The following is a 21,872-nucleotide window of genomic DNA, read 5'->3' as shown; positions in this document are numbered from 1 at the left end:
GCAGCCTGCTCGGACAAACACTCACATCCATTCATTTGCTGGGAGAGCTATCCCTTAAATAAGGACACAAGGAGGTCCCCAGGAAAGCACAGGAGTGATACAGCACCATGGAGCTGACAGCCCTGCAGGGCCCTGTCCCTCCCAGGTCCCTTCCATAGTCCCTCACTGTCTCTACCTTGTACCAGCAGCAGCACGTGGGACTGGGTGGTGCCAGCAGCGTTGGTAGCGGCACAGCGGTACTGTCCTGCATCAGCCAGCTCCACGTGGGCAATCCTGATGACACTTCCGCTTTGCACGATGCCAGACCGCAGGCGCCCTCCGACTTTGCTCCACGTCACCTGAGGCTTAGGGTCACCCAGGGCCAGACACTCAAACTCGACAGAGTGGCCGACTACCACGGAGTGCACCGACGTGCGGACGTTGATAAGCACTGAGGGCAAGGCTGGGGGAGGGGCGGAGTGGTGAGCCAGGCTGAGGGAGGGGAGGGGTGGTAGGGAGGGAGGGTGGGGGTGGTGAACCAGGCCAGGGTGAGGTCAAGTCTGGGATGGCTTGGAGCACTACCACTCTTGACATCTCTTGGCTTGCTTTTCATGTGGTCACTCATGCATCCCTTGTTAAGTCTGTGTTCACTCACGCACCCAAGTAGCTACTAATTCACCCTTTACTGCTCTACTGAGCACCCATTCATGCACCCGGTTCCCTTCTCCCCTTCCTTGAAATACTGGTAATGGCCTTTACTCCATGCAAGGTGAGAGCAAGGGAAGTAATTCTCTTTACCGTGCACGTTTATGGGGCTTCCTGAGGAGCAGGGGCAGGCCCTCCGTATCACCCCTTTTCTTTCTCATCTCTGGCCCTGCTCTTTGCAGAGGCCTGAAGCCACCTCCTACCTTGAACAATTAGCTGGGCAGTAGCCTGGGCTTGTCCCCAAGGCCCATGGGCCTGACAAATATATGTCCCTTGGCAGCTCTGGTCTAAGTTCTGGATTCTGAGAAGAAAGAAGGTACTGTCAGAAGTGAAGCCAACAGTTTTACAACTGTGCAAGCTAAAACAGAACGTGGGGCTGATGAGCTATGGCTCAGTGGATAAAGGCTCTTGTCCCACAGCCAGATGACCTGAGCTTAACCCTGGGTTCCACATGGTGGAAGAGGAGAACTGACTCTTGTAAATTGCCCTCTGATCTACACACGAGTACATGTGTATGTGCCTGCACACATACAGACACACATGTAGACATGCAGACACGAACATGAGATAGACCAGCTCCAGGGCCAGCATCAGAGACCAGGATGCAGGTGGGCAGGATGATGTACCACACCACTCATACTCACTCACCCACCCACCCACCCACTCACTCACCCACTCACTCACTCACTCTATCCATCCATCCATCCATCCATCCATCTATCTATCTATCTATCTATCTATCTATCTACACATCTACCTACCTACCTACCTACCTACCTATCTACCTATCTCTCTCTCTCTATCTATCTATCTATCTATCTATCTATCTATCTATCTATCTACCTACCTACCTACCTATATCTATCTACCTACCTACCTCTCTATCTGCTTCTATCTATCTATCTATCTATCTATCTATCTATCTCTATCTATCTACCTATCTATCTCGACTATCTATCTATCCATTCATCTATCTACCTATCTACCATCTATCTACCTATCTACTATCTACTATCTATCTATCTATCTATATCTATCTATCTATCTATCTATCTATCTATCTATCTATCTCTATCTATCTACCTATCTATCTCGACTATCTATCCATCCATTCATCTATCTACCTATCTACCATCTATCTATCTATCTATCTATCTATCTATCTATCTATCTATCTATCTATCTATCTTCCTACCTATTGTCTATCTGTGTAATTGAACGTTAGGCCTCACCACAACAGGCCAGTGCTTTACCACTAAGCTACTTTTTCTTTCGATTTTCACTCTTCATTCTGAAACATGCTCTCAGTTATGCTGTGCAGGCTGGCCTTAACTCACGCTGTAGCCTTGAACTCAGAATGCTCCTCCTCAGCCTCCCTATTACAGGCCTGGCCACCAGGCCGGGCGACCACGCCCATCTCAGACAGATTTTTCTGCTCTAAGGCTCACTGTCACACTGGCTCAAGGTCTCACAGGGACTGAGCTGCAGATCTCTGACCCCAGAGCTATTTGCTTGCCTTTAATAATAGTAGGGACGCAGAGAAGGACACAGCGGCTCACCTCTGTAATCCCAGTACCTGAGAGGCTGAGGCAGGAGGATCACAGCTAGTTAAGAGGCCACTCTGATCTACACAGTGAGTTTCGAGCCAGCCTGAGCTACAGAGTGAGACCTGGTCTCAGGAATCTAATACCAAAAAGCAAGCCAAACAGGAAGTGAAGGAACACCGTCCACCGCTAGCAGACGGCCTTTGGGGTGCAAGGAAAGCATTAGACATTTTGAAGACAACAGTATGTCAATAACCTATGGCTGTGAAAATCAAGAGGACCAGCAGCTCACTCAAGGACACTGCTCTGAGGTGGGCCCCACAGGCAGACAAAGTGACTGAGCCTCAGTGAGCCTTAGGTTGGGGGCAGAGAGGCTGAGACTAGTCCTTGCCCAACAGTGGACTCACCGGAGGACTCCATCTTGCACACTGTGTCCAGGAGGCAGCTGACCGCCCTCCTTGAGCCAACGAAGGTGGGTGCCATGCTCATTGGGCACCGCACAGTGGAACTCAACGCTGGCCCCTATGCTCTTGGTCTCTTGCTGAGGAGTGACTTGCACAGTGGGTGTGGATCCTACTGGGGTGGAAGTGTCAGGGACATCGCCAGAGGAGCCTACGGAGATTGTGAGATTCATTCATTCATGGAAGGATTGATTGAGCGTTGACTGATCGGGCTACAGGGCCTCCTGTAGCACAGGTTCTCTTCAGACTCACTGTGTAGCTAAGGAGGGCCTTGAACTTTGAACATTTGATTTTCCTGCCAGAATGCTGGGATTACGGGCAGGTGTCCCCACATCTAGTCCACGTGGTGCTGGGGATGGAACTTGCACGTTAAACACGCTCTCCACCTACAGAGCCGCAAACCCGGCCTAATCACGTGAGGTTTTACGATAGGATTTTGAGATGAGGGCTCTCATCTGTTGTCCAGGCTGGTCCTGAACTCTTAGGCTCAAGTGCTCCCTCAACCTTGATGAGCTTGTGACATATAGACACCGTCACGCCTGACACCGACGGTTCTTCTGTACACGTGGATACGTCATATCCCGCACGTGCTGGGTAGCAGGACACCCTCACCTCAGTAATTCAAGGGATGTTCTTCTGGCCTCTCCAGCCAGACGACAAAGTCCTTTCAATATAGAACCGCTCGCCTGTTTGCTCACTCAGTCAGGCATTGGACACACATAGGGGCCATTGTGGGGCTGGGCTCTGTGTCTCAGAGTCTGGATCCTTGGGCAGGGAGGGTGGCTTAAGACAAGAATGATTGGGAAGGGGACATCTTTTTTTTTTTTCTCTTTAAAAATGAAAGAAGGGCTGGAGAGATGGCTCAGTGGTTAAGAGCACTGACTGCTCTTCCAGAGGTCCTAAGTTCAAATCCCAGCAACCACATGGTGGCTCACAACCATCTGTAACGGATTCTGGTGTGTCTGAAGACAACGGCAGTGTACTCATGTACATTAAATAAATAAAATATTAAAAATGAAAGAAACGCTGAGGTTCAAGGTAAGACAGCTTAGCTGAAGTTATCTCTGAGGCCACAGTCTAGGCTCCTGACCAGTGAGCTAGGTGCTCCGGTGATCCTAGAATTTCCTGCCCAAAGGCTCGTGTGGCTCTGCAGGAGGCCACAGGGACATCAGAGTCGTCAGAGATACACTGGGATCCCAGGCTCATGAGAGACGGCCCTGTCACTTGCTCTGTTTCAGTCATGTGTTTACTTTCTCTGGGCCTGTGGTAGACAAGCTGGGGGTGGGGTGGGGTCTGCGACAGGGCGGCCCAGGCCCTACATTGAGTGTCCTCCCTGTCTGGCAGGTGACGTAACTTTCCTGGTAAGTACAGAGTAGGTAGCGAGCAGACTGAAAGCTAAGGAGCCGAGAACAGGAATGGAGGGAGGGTTTCTTGGATACGGAAACTGCCGCAGGCCTTAGAGAAGGATGCTCTTCCCGCTGAGGACAGGTAAACAGGCTGAGGCCTTTCTTTTTTTCTTTTTTTTTTTTTTTTGGTTCTTTTTTTTCGGAGCTGGGGACCGAACCCAGGGCCTTGCGCTTCCTAGGCAAGCACTCTACCACTGAGCTAAATCCCCAGCCCCAGGCTGAGGCCTTTCTACCCCAAGTGTACGTGCCAGTCAAGCAAAGGCCTAGTGACCAGTGCCATCTTCAACCCACGGAGACTCCGGTTGCTTACCTTGGACCAGCACTTGAGCAAAGGCCTCAGCGGAGCCCACCTTGTTGGAGACCTGGCAGCGGTAGCGGCCAGAGTCTGCCCGGCCCGCGGGCTCCAGGCGCAGCAGCTGGTTCCTGGCAACTGCCTTCTCAGGGAGAATGCCGCCCACACGGCTCCACTGGTAGGTGAGTGGGGGTGTGCCGTGAGCCAGGCATTGCAGCTGAACCAGTTTCCCTGGCTGCACTGAGGTATGCTCTGGAATTATGGTGGCATAAGGATGACCTAAAGGACACACAAGAGTTCAGGGGGGGAAAGGGCAGAGGTCACATTAGGAAGCTGGAACTGAGTAGTGCAATCAAGCACTTAGGGGTTGAGGGGGGGGACATGGTGGCAGCCGGGGCAGGCTCTGGAGTTCTCTAAATGGATGGGGGTCCTGGGGTTCTGCCCAAGGAGGAGGATGACAGGGGCAAATAGACCTCCATGCAACATTGACTGAAGTCCAAGAAGAGGGTTTGGGAGCCTTACTCTCCACGTGCAGGACAACAGTAGCTTCAGTGTGCCCAGCAGAGTTGGTGGCGTTACAGATGTACTGTCCTGAGTCCTGCTGGGCCACCCGGGGAATGACCAGTGTGTTGCCTTCTATCCGGTGTTGCCAGGGCAGTGGGGCACGCAGCTTGGACCAGTGGATGGTGGGCGGGGGGTTGCCTATGGGGTTGAAGATGGCACTGGTCACTAGGTTGTTCCAGGGACCAATCAAGTATAGGGGCAATAGGAAAAGGTTCTAAGTGACCCGTCCCTCCGGGGACTGGCTCAGGGGATGTTTCTGGGATTTAAGATGCAGTCAAGCCCCGGACCGGAGCAGCACGGATCTGCCTTTCTGTGGGTTCCCACCACACCCCACCTGTGGCTGAGCAGTGTAGAGTGGCCGTGTGTCCAGCCTCCAAGGTCAGCTCGGCTTCTTCCACCTGGACCTGGGGAGCTCCTGGGGCTACGGTGCCAGTGTCGACGATCAGCTCCACCTGCTTTTGTGCTGTGCCTAGGGCATTCTGGGCTTGACACACATAGGTGCCTGCATCCGATGGCTTCACCGATGCGATCTAAAAAAAGGAAGTCAGATTTGGGGGGTGCGCAGCAGAAAATCTGGACATGAATCCCTTCCTTTGAATTATGATTATTTCTTTCTTTCTTTCTTTCTTTCTTTCTTTCTTTCTTTCTTTCTTTCTTTCTTTCTTTCCTTTTTTTTCTGAGCAGTGGTCTCATGTAGCCCAGGCTGGCCTCGAACTCTACCCTTGATGATCATCGTGATCTCCTGAACCTCCTGCCTCCACACCCTGAATGCTTCAAGTACAGGCAGGATTTGGTTCATGGTAGGGAAGCCCTTTCCCAACTGAGCTACGTCTCGCCCAGATGCCTTTCTTTCTAGCTCCTCTGTGTGCTGCTGGATGGCTCAACCTCCCAACTTCCCATGAGTTCATCCATCTGCTTAGGTACCAACCTACCTATCACTCAGCCACTTGTCCACCCTGCAACCCCATCCCAGGCTTCTGTGCCCTTCCTTCTCCCTTTCCGACTTCCACCTTCCTCCTCTTCTCTGTCCACCTACTTATGCCCCCTCTAGACACCTGCTTCAGTTGGCTCTTAGAAAAGACCTCAGACACAGACACGGAACAAACCAAGCTCACCTTCAACATCGCATGGCTATTCATGAGCCCAAACATCCGTGGCTCCAACTTGACCGGGATGCCGAGTCGGGTCCAACGTGGGGAAGAGCGGGGTTCCCCAGAACTGACGCACTCCAGGGTGATGTCCTTGCCCATTTTCACATGCACAGGGCCCTCAGGGAGCACAGACACCGTCGGGGGCCCTGAGAGAAAAATGACACACAGAGCTGTGGGTTACATGTGAGTCCACAGCTGAATACCATGTATGTGAACATTAACTTACAGGGCGGGCAGCAGTGGGGCGGGCTTTAAACCTGGAGAAGCTGGGCCAGCAGGAGGGGCAGAGCCATAGGCTGGCGTCTCTTACCATGCACAATGAGATTGACGACGCTCTGGGCCACCCCATAGACGTTGGAAGCCACGCAGCGATAGGCTCCATGGTTGCTGGGCCGGGCACCCACAATGGTCATGATGGAGCCGTTGGGGCTGATGTGGACGTTGTCTGTAGGGTTGCATTGGGAAAGCGTGATGGTTAGTGTCAACCGTCTCTCAACAGGTTCTGGAATCATCTAGGAGTGTCAACTGAGAGATTACCTGGAATTGGTTAATTGGCGTGGGAAGGCTCATGTTAACTAACTGTGAAGAAAGCTATTCCCTGAGCAGGGAATTCTGGACTTTATGAACAGAGATCGTGAGCTGAACAGGGGTATTCATTCATTCATTCATTCATTCATTCATTCATTCATCTCTCTCTGCTTTCTGATGGTGGATGCCAATGAGCAGCTGCTTCAAGCTCTTGCCGCCTTGACTTCCCTGCTTTGATGGACTACATCCCCCAGGCCGGGACCTAAAATATGTCCTCCCAAAGCCCCCAGTTGCAATCACCTGGGTATTTTATCACTACCTAGGAAGGCTAGGGATAGATAGCCCACTGTTGATGCTTTGTGCCTGGGCACGAGACTTTAAGTCAAAGATGTCAGAAAGTGGGAGTCCTTGGAGTCTCCTGGGTCCTGCTCCATCATTAGACGGGTGGGTGAAAGCCTTACTCAGAGTCACTCAAGAATATGGTATGGACCCTGACCGCCACACCGGATAGCCTAGCCACTCACCCTCCAGCTCTTGGTTCCGAGTCTTCCACTCAAGGCTGATGGGTGTTGCTCCCTCGTGGATGAGGCACTTGAAGCTGGCATCTTGGCCCTGTTGTACTGTGCTGCTGGGTGGCTCAATGGAGATGACAGGGCTTCTGAGGCCTGCATGGTTAGATACTAGACTTAGCACGGAAGGTTGGCTCTACCCAGGTAGGCCCTGCCCCACTCCTGGCATTCCCCACACTCACGGTAGGAAGACCCTTCACTGGCGGGGACTGTGATCTTGAAGGAAGCCTCGTGCTCAGGGTGGGAGCTACCAGCCACTTGGCACACATACTCGCCCGAGTCAGCAGGGGAGATATGGTAGAGCCTCAGCAGGGAGCCGTGAGTCTGCCAGAGAGAAAGAGAAGGAAGCCATCAAGGGTTCTGGAGAATGAGCTTCCCAAGTGAGGCTGTACTTCCAGGAGACTCAGGAGCTAGGCCTCCAGTCGTGGGGCTAAAAGAGCTTCCTGCACGAAATCTCTGAAATCAACCCACTCTCTCTACTGAGGAGGAAACGTGTTCAAATGCTAGCTGTCAAACAATGCTGGGGATGGGGGTGCGGGTATGGGTGTGTGGGTGGGGGTGGGGGCGTGGATGGGGGGGTAGGTGGGAGTGGGGTGGGTATGGGTGTGCGTGTGGGTCAGGGTGAGGGAGTTCCAGGTCTCTCAGCAACTGGTCTTTTGGTCTGGGAAACAATTCCCTGACAGATACTTGGTTGGGTCCCATGATCCCATGAATGCTGGAATCTGCCTGAGGCTTAGGCACAAAGGAGACTATGAGAGGAGACCATACCTACCCTGGTCTCTCCCCATCCTGACCTAGTTACCTGGTGACGGGCAGGCAGGCTGCTCCCTCGTTTGTGCCATGTGACCTGGGCATGGGCTTGCCCTGGTACCACACAGTTGAGATCCACAGTCTGCCCTTCAGCCAAATGGGAGGAGGAGGACTCTATGTAGATGGGCTGGGCCAGCCCTGGGGCTGTAGGCACAGAGATGGGGAACAGTTAAGGCTCCCGGTGTGAGAGCAAGGACCTAATTGTGATGACATGGCTGAGCCCTATCAACCAAGGAAGTCTCCCTTCCCTGAGTCTGCAGTGTCTTCTTGAGACACAGGACTGGGTTTCCACCCATTTAGGGTGACTAAAGGACTAGGGACCCAGACGCGGATCATATGAGCTTTGACATGGGTGGGCTTGATCCTCAGCCACAGCAAAACCAATACCATAAGAACAATGCCGGGTTGGGGATTTAGCTCAGTGGGTTGGGGATTTAGCTCAGTGGGTTGGGGATTTAGCTCAGTGGTAGAGCGCTTGCCTAGCATGCGCAAGGCCCTGGGTTCGGTCCCCAGCTCGGGGGGGGGGGGCAGGGGGGGGGGACAATGCCAAGCTTAGCCAGGTGTGCCGACAACTGTCTGTAAACTTAGGGCAGAGAGGAGTACCTCACCCACAGTCGCTTGTCACTCACCAGGGATAGGGCTGGGTTGAGAGGCCTCGATGGTAACCAGGACAGAAGCCTCCAGGGTACCTGAGCTGCCGGTCACTTGGCATGAGTACTCGCCAGAGTCCGCTGGGGATACCCGGTTCAGCCTCAGAATGTGGCCATGGACCTTCACAGAAGAGAGAGAGGGGAGAAGGGCTGGGCCACCCTGGGCTACACAAAACTCTGCCTTATGCAACAGACAGTTCAGGAAGTAGGTAGGGTCTTGAAAAAGTGGTGTTCTCTCTTACAGCAAGGTGCTGGGGACTGGTTTGTATCCAGTCTGTTGGCAGCCACTTGTCCCTAGGGGCTGTACAAAGTTCTCCAAGCTATCACTGACTGCTGGGGCCAACCTCCCTTCAGGGATGGGCTCAGGAAATGGGGAGGAGGGGCACATGCTTGCTTCCCAGGCTCTGTACCTGGTGCCCGGCGGGCAGGCTGCCTCCACGCTTGTGCCATGTGACCTGGGCATGGGCCTGCCCAGGAACCACACAGGTTAGATCCAGGGTCTGTCCCTCAGCAACTTGGGAGGAAGAGGTCTCGATGCGGATGGGTGGGACTCCACCTGGGGTCAGGGCACAGCTAGGGTCAGAGGTTAAGGCCTCTTGGCCCTACTGTGTAGCTAGATTCAAGGGCTTCTTCCCCCTTTTCAGGCCACTCAGATCTGGAGGGTAGAGCTCCGAGAATAGGGTGCCCCTCTTTCTCTTAGTCCATCCCACCCCAAGCCTGGGCTGCCTTTAACTCTCAGAGTCACTGTGCCAGTCCCCTCTACAGAGTCACTGACGCTTCCCAATCTCCAGTGAGATGGTAGCTAAGAACTCAGTCCTTGGGGCCAGACTCAAAGAGATCAACCCCCAGCATGGTCATTTAATGGGTGATCTTTGGAAAAAACTAACTCTGCACCTCCGGTTCCTTGACTGTGAAACAGAGAACGATCATCCTGCCTCAGGGCTAACGGGATGAAATGGACGTCACATGCATACGGTGAGGGTTGCTATATGGGCAACCGACAACTCAGACGTCGCATCTGATCGGAGTTCCCATCATGGCCAGCTCCCCACTTCCCGTGTTTTCCTCTAATGGCATCGCTTTTAAAACCCTGAAGTCCTAAGCCCCGCCCTGGTGATAACTACCATGAACCACAACTGATCTGAGGTGCCACAGTTGTTCCTATGCCGCAGCTAGTACATAGTCCTTGAGGCAGACCTCAGATGACCGCTAACACCCTGCAGGACAAGCCCAGGCCGTAGGGACCTCACTGAATTGCCTGTACAATAAGACAGCACTATGTTTTCCATTATCCTTGTCCGTTGAGGACAGCAAAGTGGAGAGGCAAAGTTCTCTGTGTGACATCCCCAGGCAGGGACATTGGGACCCAAGCCCACTGATGCCACACTTGCAAACTTGTGTTCTCAAGCCCCTGAGAGAGACAGGACCTCACACCACACAGCCTGGCCGTCTGTTCTTTAACATCAAGGGTAGGCAAGAGGCAGGAGGCAGAAGTCTGCAATCAGATGCCTGCTGTCTCCAGGTCCCACAGAGCCTTTCTTTTGCCCAACTCGGCTGCTGGTCTCTCTCCCTATCTCTTTTGCCAGACCCATACAGGGATTCTCACCAGGGACGTGGACATTAGAGGCAGACGCTGTAATTGAGACCAGGACGGAAGCCTCCAGAGGGCCAGAGCTGCTCAGAACTCGGCACACATATTCACCCGAGTCAGCTGGGGACACCTGGTACAGCCTCAGTCTTGAGCCGTGGGCCTGGCCAGGGATGGGGCAGAGTCAGGGGAGCAGGAGTAAGATATCAAACAAGAGCCCTGGAGGGTTGGGGGCGAGAGTCCAGCCTCCCATCCAGCTGTGCAAGGTATCCCCTGCAGGGCTCTCAGACCCCTCTCCTGGGCATGGCTCCCAGACACCATCTCTCATTTCATTGCTATTTCATACCTGATGATGGGCAGGCAGGCTACCCCCTCGCTTGTGCCATGTGACCTGGGCATGGGCCTGCCCAGGGACCACACAGTTCAGATCCAGGGTCTGTCCTTCTGCCACATGTGAAGAGGAAGACTCAATTCTGATGGGTACAGGACTAGCAGAGGCTAAGGACAGAGAAGAACAGGGTGGCCTGAGTCAGATTCTCAAGCGGAGTTTAGGATCCACAACACACCAAACCTGGAGCCCAGGGCAGGCTCAGCTACCCCTTGGCAAGCAACAATAGCGTGCTAGGCTCTGCTCTGAGGACCTGCATCCTTGACCCACATTTAACCTTCACAATTCCATATTCTGTTATGATGGAAATGTCCTTTTATGTGGACTTGACTGATTGATAATTGATTGATCGATTTTTAAAGACTTATTCGTTTTATTTATGACTACACTGTAGCTGTACTTCAGACACACCGGAAGAGGGCATCCGATCTCATTACAGATGATTGTGAGCCACCATGTAGTTGCTGGGAATTGAACTCAGGACCTCTTGAAGAGCAGCCAGAGCTCTTAACCGCTGAGTCATTTTTCCAGCCTGTACTTATTTATCTGGGAGACAGGGATTCACTCTGTAGCCCAGGCTGGCCAAATCTTGTCTTTTTGAGATGGGGTCTCTTACTGGCCTGGAAGGCTCACCAGGCAAGCTGAGCTGGTTGGCAGATGAATCCTCCTGTCTCTGCCTCCCCCACGCCAGGGTCATAAGCATTTGGCATCACACCCCGCGCTTTTATGTGGGCTGGAACTCAGTTAATGTGGCAAGCACTTTACCGACTGAGCTAGCTCGCCAGCCTACAAATCAAACTTCTTTCCATTTCTTCTTCTGCAGGACTCGGGTTGCCTGAGTCTCTGGCATTCTAGGCAAGCGCTCCAGCACCGAGCTACATCTCCAACCCTCTTTTCACTTTGTTTTTTGAGACAGAGTCTCACTAAGTTGCATAGACTGGCCTTGAACTTTGGATTTTCCAGTCTCAGCTTCCCAACTAGCTGAGATTATCGGCCTTTGCCACCAGGCCAAGTTGTTAACTCTAATTGCCACACAAGGCTGGTGGGCGCCATTCAGAAATAAGGCTTTATGGGCCCAGGGGGAATCTGTTTCCCTACTTCACTGTCAAGGAGAACGAAGCTCGGGGCGAATGTAACTTACTCAGTCCTGAGTGACACAGCAGGATTTGAACACAGATACTCTTTGTATCCCTTGCTCTTGCCTACACCCAGGTCTGTGGGCCTTAACGTAAGGCTCCTCTTCCTAGGGAACTGTGTCTTCCTGTCCCTTTCCCGGATCAGAAGTCAGACTCACCAGAGGGGGCGTTGGTGTTGGGGGAGACAGAGATCATGATGGAGGTCTCCTGGGCGTCAATGTTGTTGTTGGCTCTGCAGACATACTCGCCGGAGTCCGCCACTGACATCTGGTGTAGCCGGAGACGGGAGCCATGGGCCTGGGACAGGGTCAGGACAGAGCTGGGGTCAGCAGCCACAAGGCCCCTACTAACTCCAGCTTCTCTTGCTAAGCCTGCAGACGCTATATCTCCTTTTATTTATTTCTGTGTATACGTGTTTTTGTGAGTCTGTATGTATGGGAAGGAGCGTGGTGTCTGTAAAATGTGCACGTGCTGGTACATGTGCTTGTACTTGCGCGTAGAGGCCAGAGGAGGGCGCCAGGTATCCTTCACTATTGCAGATCACTTTGTTGCTTTGAGCGTTTCTGTGAACTCCGTGTTTGGCATCTAGACTGGCAACCAGCAAGGCCCAGAAGCACTCTTGTCTCTGTCCACCTCAGCGTTGGGATTACAGGTAGGTGCAGATCAATACCTAGCTAACACTCTCACGAGAGTGCTGGGATCTGAACTCAGGTCCCCGCACACTAGAATGGCATGGATTTTTTTTTACTATACAGTGGAGGATAGTTCTGAAACCTCCCTCTCCCAGACAGAGTTTCATCGTGTAGCCTTGGATGTTCTGGAACTCGATCTGTAGACCAGGCTGGCCTTGAACTCACAGAGATCCACTCGCCTCTGCCTCCCAAGTGCTAGGATTAAAAGCATGCCCGGCCAAAAAGGCATGCACCATCAAAAGCGTGCGCTTCTGATCCTTCTCCCTTCAGCCCCCCCACCCACCCCCGAGTGCTGGAACACAGCACGACTCCTGGCTTATTGTTAGCTTGTGAGGAAATCTTCATGCAAAGCAGCACTCTATAAATTGAGCCATATCCCTAGCCTGCTGGCTGCTTTTTGTCTACCCAAAATCCAAATCGATGGAGTGCATGGGGCATGAGACAAAGCCCCGCCCACTCTGAGAGATCCAAGGGCCACCCCACTCCACAGCTCCTTTCAGTAAGTACCTGGTGTCTGAATGGCAGGCTGCCCCCACGTTTGTACCATGTGATGGTGGCCTGGGGCCGCCCAACCACCACACAGTTCAGATCCAGGGTCTGTCCTTCCGTCACTGTGGGAGACGAGGTCTCAATCCTCATTGGTGGGGAGACACTGGGCACTGGGGACAAAGCAGGGGAGGGGAAGGAAGACAGTCAGGTGACAATGACAGTACTGGGGATCCTCTGACTCCCCACCCTTGTCCACCACATTCTCACCATGGGACGGCCCTCTGCTCTCGATGGTAACAATGAGAGAGGTCTCCTGGGAGCCAACGCCATTACTGACGTGACACACATACTCTCCGGAGTCCGCTGGGGTCACTTGAGGGATCCGGAGGCGGGAGCCCACAATCTGGAGGGGTAGAGGGCGGGGAATAGAGGCAGCAGCTAAGTATCTGGGCGCTGTGAACACCAGATTTCGGAAGTCTCCCTTCCCGACCTGACTTGGGTGCCCAGCAGCCTCAGTGTCTTCCTGAGGCTCCTAGTGTGACACCCCCTGGGTCCTGTGGAAGGAGCCTCTAGTCTTTGTGCGGTATACCTCACCCCTCCAAAGTGTGGCCTACTGAGTGCCCACAGCGGGCCCCACTTGTCACACCCTTCTGTCCCTTCAGCTCACCAGCTGTATGAGGGCTGACACCTATCTTACTCTGCTGGGTTCAGCAGCTCCAGGCACAAGCAGTGGCTGCAGCAACCTCTTCTGAGGAGCTGGAACCAGGGCCAATAGGATAGATCTATACCCTAGTGCCAATCCAAGACTACCCAGTGGAGATGCTCAGTGTTTGTTGAGTGACTGAATGAGCGCAGGGCCAGGGTCTAGAATCCACTCTAGACTTCCCACCAGAGTGCTGTCCTATTTTTTGGCTCTGTACCTGATGCCGGCTGGGTAAGCTGCCTCCACGCTTATACCAGGTGATGGTGTGGGGGGTAAGGCTGGCAACCAGGCAGTTCAGGTCCAGAGTATGGCCGTTGGCCAGCGAGGGTGACGAAGATTCAATGCGCACAGGGTGCACCACGCTCTGGGCTGTGACGAGACAGAAGGCAGGCTGTGGGTGCAGCCCGGCCCCTCGCAGCCCCTGTCATTCACTGCCACCCCTAAGACACTCACGGTGGGAGGGGCTGAGGTGCTGCTGAATAGTGACAAGGACAGAAGCTTCATGGGTGCCTGAGCCACTGACGACACGGCACACGTACTCCCCAGAGTCAGCTGGGGTCACCTGGAGCAGTCTCAGCCTTGACCCATGTACCTGGGAGGAGATGGGGAGAGGTGCCAGGTTCAGAGACCAGCATGGTAGTCACCCACCAGACTCTGGTTGCCTTCTCTGGCTCCCTCCCAGCCCAGTTAGCTAGTGATTGCACAGGTTAGGACCCGTTAAGTCCCCTTGGGCTTGCCACCTGATGCACACAGGGCCGGCACTCATGATGGGGACGTACTTGACAGATGACCTTAAGGATCAGAGAAGTGAAGCAACTAGCCCAAAGTTACCCAGCAGGCAAGCGGCAGAGTACATCTGAAGTGCTGTGATATGCTTGAACGCACAGCCTGAACTCACCACCCCACCCCCCACCCCCTCCACCCCCTACTCTCCCTATCCCCCACCCCCACCCCCAGCTATGAGGGCTCTTTAGGTTCTCCCTTAGCTTCTCGTCTCCTACCTGATGCCGGGCAGGGAGGCTGCCCCCACGCTTGTGCCAGGAGATCTGGGGGTGAGTCTGCCCAGCAACAAGGCAGTTCAGATCCAGGCTCTGCCCTTCTGACACGTGGGAGGAAGATGACTCGATTCGGACCGGAGGGGTGACCCCGAGTGCTAGCAACAGAGGGCAGAGTGTTGGTCTCCAACAGCTGAGAGACGGCTGTGAGTGGGGTCACGGGGCCCCTGGATTCATGGAATGTTGTCTCTAGGTCTTGCCATGGCCACAGCGAGGAGCCTCCATGTGTGGTATCCAGCTCTATCCACTTCCCATCCCCTCCCAACATGGCTACTTACCGGGCACAGAGCCTGCAGGTTCAATGGCGACCAGGACAGAGCTCTCCAGAGGCACGGGCCCTCCCTCCACTCGGCACACATATTCTCCTGAGTCCACGGGAGACACCTGGTGCAGCCTCAGCAGGGAACCATGGGTCTGGCCAAGAGAAGGTGACATTAAGGGGATTCCTTCCAGGACTCCAACACAGCACTCACAATCTGCCAACTGCTGCCCTCTTTCAGCCCGATGGCTTGGCCATCGGCTCTGGGTCGGCTGGGTCTTGTCCTCAGAGTGGGGGCTGCTGGGAGAAGCCCCTGGAGAACTGGCACACATTTTCCCACACTGCGTCAGTGCTAAGCACACCCTCTCCGATCCCAGGCAAGACCCTCTGCAGTGCTGCCCTGACAACCATAAACACTGCCCTCCCCTGCATAGGTGTGTTGTAGTCAGTGGGGTCAAAAGGTTGCAAACCCCAGCACGCAAGCTGTTAAGCTGCTCAATGTTAGTTATGCACAAGCTGAACAAAACCACAACTGGACTTGGTCCTGATACGACTCTGAGCACACGGACCACTATCTCCTTGTCGACCCTGAATCTACACAGCACAGAGAGGCTGAGCAACTTCCTAAGGTCAGGATAGTAGACTACGTACGACGCATACAGAGGCCAGCCCAGCACTGGCTTTGGGTCTAGCCACAGTAGAACACATCTGAGTGATGGGGCTCATGCTACCACTCCCACCCAGAATCTCCCTTCTCTTTGGCTCCTTTGCACCCCTTATCCCCTACCTGGTGCCGGGCAGGCAGGCTGCCTCCTCGCTTGTGCCATGTGACCTGGGCGTGGGCCTGTCCTTGCACCACACAATTTAGATCCAGGGTCTGCCCCTCAGCCACGTGAGAGGACGAGGACTCAATGCGAATGGTTGGCGTGCTACCTGGGGCTGGAGGAAAAGCCACAGTCAAACACCTTCTCTAAAGCTGCCCCAGCCTCCCCTCTCCTCACATCCCAGCCCAGCCGAGTGGGCTACTCACGGTAGGCGATGTTGGCCCCTTGGTTGCCTGTGACCTTGACTGTGATGGTGGCTTCCTGCCCATTGCCTGCCCTGCACACATATTCTCCAGCATCCGCTGGGGAAGCCTGGAAGATGTACAGGCGGGAGCCACGGACCTGGGCCAGCCATGACAGGGATATAAGAGGGTGTCCCAGGAGGGGCTCCATACCTGCCTACCAGGCTGTGACCCCTATATAGCCTACCACCCATAGACCCTTCGACGTTCTAGGAGTGAGTACCTGGTGCCGGGCAGGCAGGCTGCTCCCACGCTTATACCATGTGACCTGTGCATGGGCCTGTCCTGCTACCACACAGTTGAGATCCAGCGTCTGACCCTCAGCCACGGTGGGGGATGAGGACTCAATTCTGACAGGAGGGACAGGTCCAGGGGCTGTAGGGACAGGGGGACGGTAACGGATACTTCCCAAGAGACAGGGCTGAAACTCCCTCTTAGAGCTGGCTCAGCCTTGTAATCTGAGGTCAGACCCTTGTCTCAGAAATTTGACAGCCCTGTCTTGAGGCCCTGAGCTCAATAACCCTGATCAAGAGCCCAAGTTTTCCTCAAAGCAGGAAGCAGGAAGCCAGACAGACAAAGTAAGACAGGCAGGCAGTAAGGCTAGGAAGGAGAAGGGAGGCAGGAGACCAAGGGAGAGACATGGCCAAGAAGACCTTGATGGACGATCTGGGTCATTCAGACAAAAGCAGTCTGCCTAGACATGGCCCTGAAGCCAGAGCCTGGGTGGTCGCCTGTCCCCAGCTAGCAGTAGGAATCATAGATGGGGATGCTACACCCTGAAAGTCTTCTCCCTCTTGCAACTTTCTGTATCACTGGGAGCCACTCACCAGGGATGGACACGGCAGGCTCGATGGCGACCAGGACAGAGGTTTCTATGTGCTCAGAGCCCAGGAGGACATGGCACACATACTCGCCTGAGTCGGCAGGGGACACCTGGTGCAGTCTCAGCAGGGAACCATGGGTCTGCGAAGGGGGTGGATTGGGGTTTAGGCTGGCCTTAAAGTGTCCCCGTACATCCCCTCTAGCAGACTGGCACTGGGGAGGCTTTACCTGGTGCCGGGCGGGAAGGCTGCCTCCACGTTTGCGCCAAGTCACCTGTGCCTGCCCAGGCACCACGCAGTTCAGATCCAGGGTTTGTCCCTCAGCCACATGGGAGGATGAAGATTCAATGCGGATGGGTGGAGTGCTGCTGGTGGCTGGGCACAGAGAGGGTGGTTAGAGGCCCAGCCTTGAGCCTCTGGCCTCCTGAGTAGCCCACCTCCAACTCCAGACTCTGTCACCCTTATGACCTCAAGGTGACAAGGGACCCAAGGACTTTCTGTCAGGCCAGCCAAGAGTATGCACAGTAATGATGCTTCCCCTTCTCAGAACACCTGCCACAGCTTCCCAGCATGCTTCACAGGCCCATGTCACCTATGCATACCACAACATTACCGTTCCCATCAAACTAAGCATATCCTGACCTGACTGGTGTTAAAACCACACCCCATATAAACTGGGTAGCCTATAAATGTCACAGTCTACCCAGAGCAGGAAAATGAGGTCATCGGAGGCCGAAGAACCACCTCAAGGTTGATGAAGGGCAGAGTCCAGATTTGAACCCATATCAGCAGAACTCCTGACTCAGTGTGGAAGCCAACACTACTGTTTGCAGGGAGAGCCTTCGGGAGTTTGAGGCAAGCTAGATCAGCATTCACTCCACCCCCAGCCTGCTGGCTTCCAGAGCAGGCAGCAGAGGCTGACAGGATACCCCTGCATCCTGATGGCCCTGGAGAGCTCACAGGCGTTCTTCTCTGTGCCTGGGAGAGCCTATGGCTCTGTCCCTGTCGGCCCCGCTGGCACCTCACCTGGGGTGTAGCTGGGGCCTGAATGGGGGCTGTGAAGGACAGAGACAACGATGGAAGCCTCCTTAGGGCCCAAGTCACTCTCCACTCGGCACACATATTCTCCAGAATCTGCTGGTGAGACCTGGGGGAGCCGCAGCCGGGAGCCGTGGACCTGGGTCAGGTAGGGCAAAGGTGAATAAGGATGAGGCTGCAGCTGTGCTTACGACTCCCTCTGAGGCACAGTAGCTCAGTCATCCAATGCACAGGCTCTACTCGGAGCCATTCATGCTAGGCTGGGAGCCAGGAGGGAAGGAATTGTCCTGCCTTACTGCGCAGGACGGCTTGGCAGCTGAAGCACAAAGACCCCTCCCACTCCTGTCCCCGCTTCCCGCTGCTTCCTTCCACTCCCAGCCTGTGTCTCTGTCCCAGAGTCCCAGCCCCAGGTTGGAAAAGCCTCCTACCTGGGCATGGGGAGGCAGGCTGCCCCCTCGCTTGTACCACGTGACCTGGGTGTAGGTCAACCCCATCACCGCACAGTTGAGGTCAAGGGTCTGTCCTTCGGTCACGGATGGTGATGAGGATTCGATCCTGACTGGCACCGAGCTGGCACCGGAAGCTGTAGCCACAGCGGAGTAAGCATGTCTCAGCCTTGGCTCCCCTTTACCCATAATGCCAGCCCGGGAGGGAGACCCCATACCTGAGAGGACGACCACCTGAATGCGGGCCTGGGCGGTGCCTGTGGGGCTGGTGGCCACACAGAGGTAGAAACCAGAGTCAGCAACTCTAATGGCTGGGATGAGCAGTGTGGGGATGTCTGTGTTCTCTGACCGGGCCTGCCACATGGAGAGAACACTCAGGTACTTGTGAGGGGGCCAAGGCAGACTTGGAAGGATCAAGCCCTACACCAAGATGAGTTGGGGACTATTAGAATGGAGTCACTATGGACTGCAGACCATGGAATTGGATTGTAAAGGGGTGAGTGGGGTGCGAGAAGGACTGGAATATAGGATCTAAGTAGGAGGTTCAGGGAGCCTGAGGGAGGGTTAGAGCATGGAGGGACAGGTGGATGAGTGCTGGGACTCCATTGGGACAGCCAGACTGGCTCACCTGAGGGGGCAGGCTGCCTCCCTCCTTCCTCCAGGTGATGCTGGCACTGGGTACCCCTGCTGCCCTGCAGTACAGCCTCACCGTGCGGCCTTCATGTACCTGGGTCCTCTCAGGGCTCACCTGGACCCTGGGTCCACTGCCCCCTGCAGACAGAACCCCTGTGAAGATGCCTCTCTGAGCCCCTCCCAGGCCCAACCCTACCTCAAGGCCTGCTCTCTCACCGTGCACCTGAAGCATGGCCCTGACCACATGCTGCCCAGCGCTGCTGAGGGCACGGCACAGGTACTGGCCCTGATCTGAGGGCTCGATGGCTGGCAGGCGCAGGATGCCGTTGTGGATCTGAGCCTTTGTGGGAAGCTGGCCACTGGGACCCCCTGGTGGGGAGACATGGGTCAGCACACCCTGGGACTGGCCCTTGTCCTCCTCACCCAGGACAGCCGGTCTCACCTATCCATTCCAGAGTGGGGGTGGGGTTCCCCGTGGCGCTACAGCGGAACTCAGCCAGTTGTCCCGGCTGCACAGTGAGCTGTGGCGGGTGAATGGAAGCCACCGGGGCAGTGGAGGTGCCTGAGACTAACAAGAGAGTAAGGATGACATGTGGTCAGGATGGGGACTGTCCCCCACTCACAGCTTTGGCCCCTTGTCAGTCTCTGCTTCTGTTCTAGCCCTGCATAGCCATTCTTCCATGCAGTAGCCAGGGGTGAGGGTGGAGGTAGAGGAGGGGTCAGTGAGGGCTTTGGAAACATGGGCCCTGTTGCTTCCTCACCTAAGACCTGCCCAGGGCACCCTCTCTTCTCTTTCTGAAGAGGCTTCACAATGCTGTCCAGACTCCTCAACTTCACAGAACTTTTTCCTCAACCTCCAGCCACTGGGGTTTCAGGCCTCCACCACCTTCCTCTCACTTCTCACCTTCCAGTCCCTCCCACCCCCGGCTTCCATCACTGTACGCAAGTGTCTCCTGTGTGTTCTCTCACTAGGGTCACCTCAACCAGGACACATGCCTCAGAACCCCACTTCTTCAGAGCCTAGAGCATGTAGGGGGAACCCTGGGGCCAGGCTCTGATCACGACAAGGCATACCCTGAACATGCAGCGTGGCGGTGCCCTGGTCCATGGCGAACATGTTGGAGCCGGTGCACACGTAGGTGCCTGCGTCACTCGGCTGCACATTACGAATGGTCAGGATGCCGTTGAAGTCCATAGCACGGGACGGTAGCTTCCCGTTGTGCAGACGGGTCCACACCAGGGTGTAGGCTGGGGACTGCAAGCCAGCAGTAGGGTGAGGACATGCGTGGGCTCAGGGAGCCCAGGAGAAGACTTCCCCCACCTCTCCCTGTCGGCTCACTTTGCTCTTGGCCGTGCAGATGAAGGTGACATCAGCTCCGGGCCGCACACTCTGGCTCCTCTGCTCCTCCACTGTCACCGTGATGGGCTTGCTGGGAGCTTCTGTGGGCGGGAAGTCTCCAGTGAGCTCCACATCATGGTTCTGTATCACTTCCTCTTAGGCCTGCTTTCCCGACCCCTTCCGAGACAGGTCTCCCTCTGCTTCCCTAGCTGGCTATGTAGACGAGGATGGCCTCAGACTGAACAATCCTCCTGCCTCTGTGCCTCAAGGACTCTCTCTTTGAAGATGGAGTCTCATGCACTGAGACTCACTTCAAATTCCTTTGTAGCTAAGGGTGACCTTAAAGTCTCGATTCTCCTGCCTCAACCTCCCGAACGCTGGGGTGACAGGTTTGTGCTACCACATCTAGTTTTGATAGAATATATATTTAATATAAAATATAAACATGTAATATATAACTGTATGTAATATAAATAGGAATATGTAATAGATATATAATTATATATTTATAATAATGTAATATAACTGTATATATGTATAGTGTGTGTATATGTGGATGTGTGCATATACATGTGAGTATAGGTGCCTACAGAGGCCGGAAGAGGGTATCGGATCCTCTTGAAGCTGGAGTTGCTGGTGACTGTAAGTGACCTACACTGAAGAGCAACATATGCCCTTAACCATTGAGTCACACCTCCAGTCCCACAACCACTTTCTGTGTGGTTCGAATGCAAGGCTTTGTGCAGAGCTGGCAAGCCCCCTATCAGCTAAGCCACATCTCCAGCTCACCTCCTTTGGACATTTCTTCCTTCCTAGTACAGCTGGGCTGTCATTCCACTTCCTGGTGCCTCCCTGCACCTTCTTGGCTGAGCCTTACCATGTCTCTCCCTGCTGGCACGAGGCAGCCAGCATGTGGTCCAGTGGGAGCGTATTGGCCCCATTTCACCATCCCAGGCCACAAATGAGCTCTCAACACTTCACACTTTCTGACTTCTCCATTGGCTTCCGGTTTGAGTTCCTGAGATGGCTATTTCACATTTCCTCCCAGCTCCCTCAGCCTGCAAACCCATCCTTCTACCTTAAAACCCATGGCTTCAACTTACACTTGCTTAGAAGGCAGAACCTGCCAGTCGGGTGTATTTCCATGCCCACCCAGTGTCTAACCCTCCCCGTGAAGTCTGCCCCCTCCCCATTCTAACGCTCTCCCCTACCATATCCCTCCCCTCCCTCAGTCTAACTCTCCCTTACTCCTCCCTGGGTCCCTGAAAGATGTGACCATGCTTCTGCCTGGCCCCATCCCACCCTGCATTTCAGAGCTCTGGATCCTTCCTGAGGACTTCCTCCTACACCATATCAATCCCTGCCACCTGCTTCACTGACCAATTTGTTCTCGAAATTTCCATGTCTGAAAACATCCCCCTTTAGTTCTACGTATTTCCAGATGTTGCCGCATTGCTTACTTGACCACTCGTCAGAGCTAAGACTTATTTTCCCTCCTAGACAGGGTCTTGCTTACACAGTCCAGGCTGGCCTCCATCTGGAGATCCACCTGCCTCAGCC

At 54.4% G+C, this 21,872-nt stretch overlaps 1 protein-coding gene across 5 annotated transcripts in view; it reads right to left on the bottom strand.

The window, feature by feature from the left end:
* Positions 1-21,872, bottom strand: part of Hspg2 (heparan sulfate proteoglycan 2) — a 101,154-nt gene that overhangs the window by 12,626 nt on the left and 66,656 nt on the right. For all 5 annotated transcript variants that reach the window (XM_039111301.2, XM_063287775.1, XM_063287774.1 and 2 more), the window contains 35 exons: positions 20,313-20,413; positions 20,048-20,228; positions 19,416-19,541; positions 19,190-19,342; positions 18,969-19,111; positions 18,559-18,694; positions 18,323-18,477; positions 17,883-18,033; positions 17,086-17,231; positions 16,863-16,998; positions 16,259-16,410; positions 16,000-16,135; positions 15,757-15,908; positions 14,989-15,124; positions 14,657-14,808; positions 14,109-14,247; positions 13,873-14,024; positions 13,220-13,355; positions 12,971-13,122; positions 11,930-12,068; positions 10,594-10,745; positions 10,266-10,410; positions 9,070-9,215; positions 8,639-8,780; positions 8,002-8,153; positions 7,382-7,523; positions 7,155-7,295; positions 6,413-6,547; positions 6,067-6,248; positions 5,286-5,481; positions 4,910-5,089; positions 4,406-4,666; positions 2,636-2,840; positions 888-985; positions 176-442 (listed from right to left, as the gene is read on the bottom strand). In XM_039111301.2, coding sequence (XP_038967229.1) covers positions 176-442; positions 888-985; positions 2,636-2,840; positions 4,406-4,666; positions 4,910-5,089; positions 5,286-5,481; positions 6,067-6,248; positions 6,413-6,547; positions 7,155-7,295; positions 7,382-7,523; positions 8,002-8,153; positions 8,639-8,780; positions 9,070-9,215; positions 10,266-10,410; positions 10,594-10,745; positions 11,930-12,068; positions 12,971-13,122; positions 13,220-13,355; positions 13,873-14,024; positions 14,109-14,247; positions 14,657-14,808; positions 14,989-15,124; positions 15,757-15,908; positions 16,000-16,135; positions 16,259-16,410; positions 16,863-16,998; positions 17,086-17,231; positions 17,883-18,033; positions 18,323-18,477; positions 18,559-18,694; positions 18,969-19,111; positions 19,190-19,342; positions 19,416-19,541; positions 20,048-20,228; positions 20,313-20,413 — 5,418 coding nt within the window. The remainder of the gene's footprint in view (positions 1-175; positions 443-887; positions 986-2,635; positions 2,841-4,405; positions 4,667-4,909; positions 5,090-5,285; positions 5,482-6,066; positions 6,249-6,412; positions 6,548-7,154; positions 7,296-7,381; positions 7,524-8,001; positions 8,154-8,638; positions 8,781-9,069; positions 9,216-10,265; positions 10,411-10,593; positions 10,746-11,929; positions 12,069-12,970; positions 13,123-13,219; positions 13,356-13,872; positions 14,025-14,108; positions 14,248-14,656; positions 14,809-14,988; positions 15,125-15,756; positions 15,909-15,999; positions 16,136-16,258; positions 16,411-16,862; positions 16,999-17,085; positions 17,232-17,882; positions 18,034-18,322; positions 18,478-18,558; positions 18,695-18,968; positions 19,112-19,189; positions 19,343-19,415; positions 19,542-20,047; positions 20,229-20,312; positions 20,414-21,872) is intronic.

Source organism: Rattus norvegicus, chromosome 5, assembly GCF_036323735.1.
Source record: "Rattus norvegicus strain BN/NHsdMcwi chromosome 5, GRCr8, whole genome shotgun sequence".
NCBI lineage: Eukaryota > Metazoa > Chordata > Mammalia > Rodentia > Muridae > Rattus > Rattus norvegicus.
The sequence above is the reverse complement of the archived record's forward strand: the minus strand, read 5'-3'. Positions and strand labels throughout refer to the sequence as shown.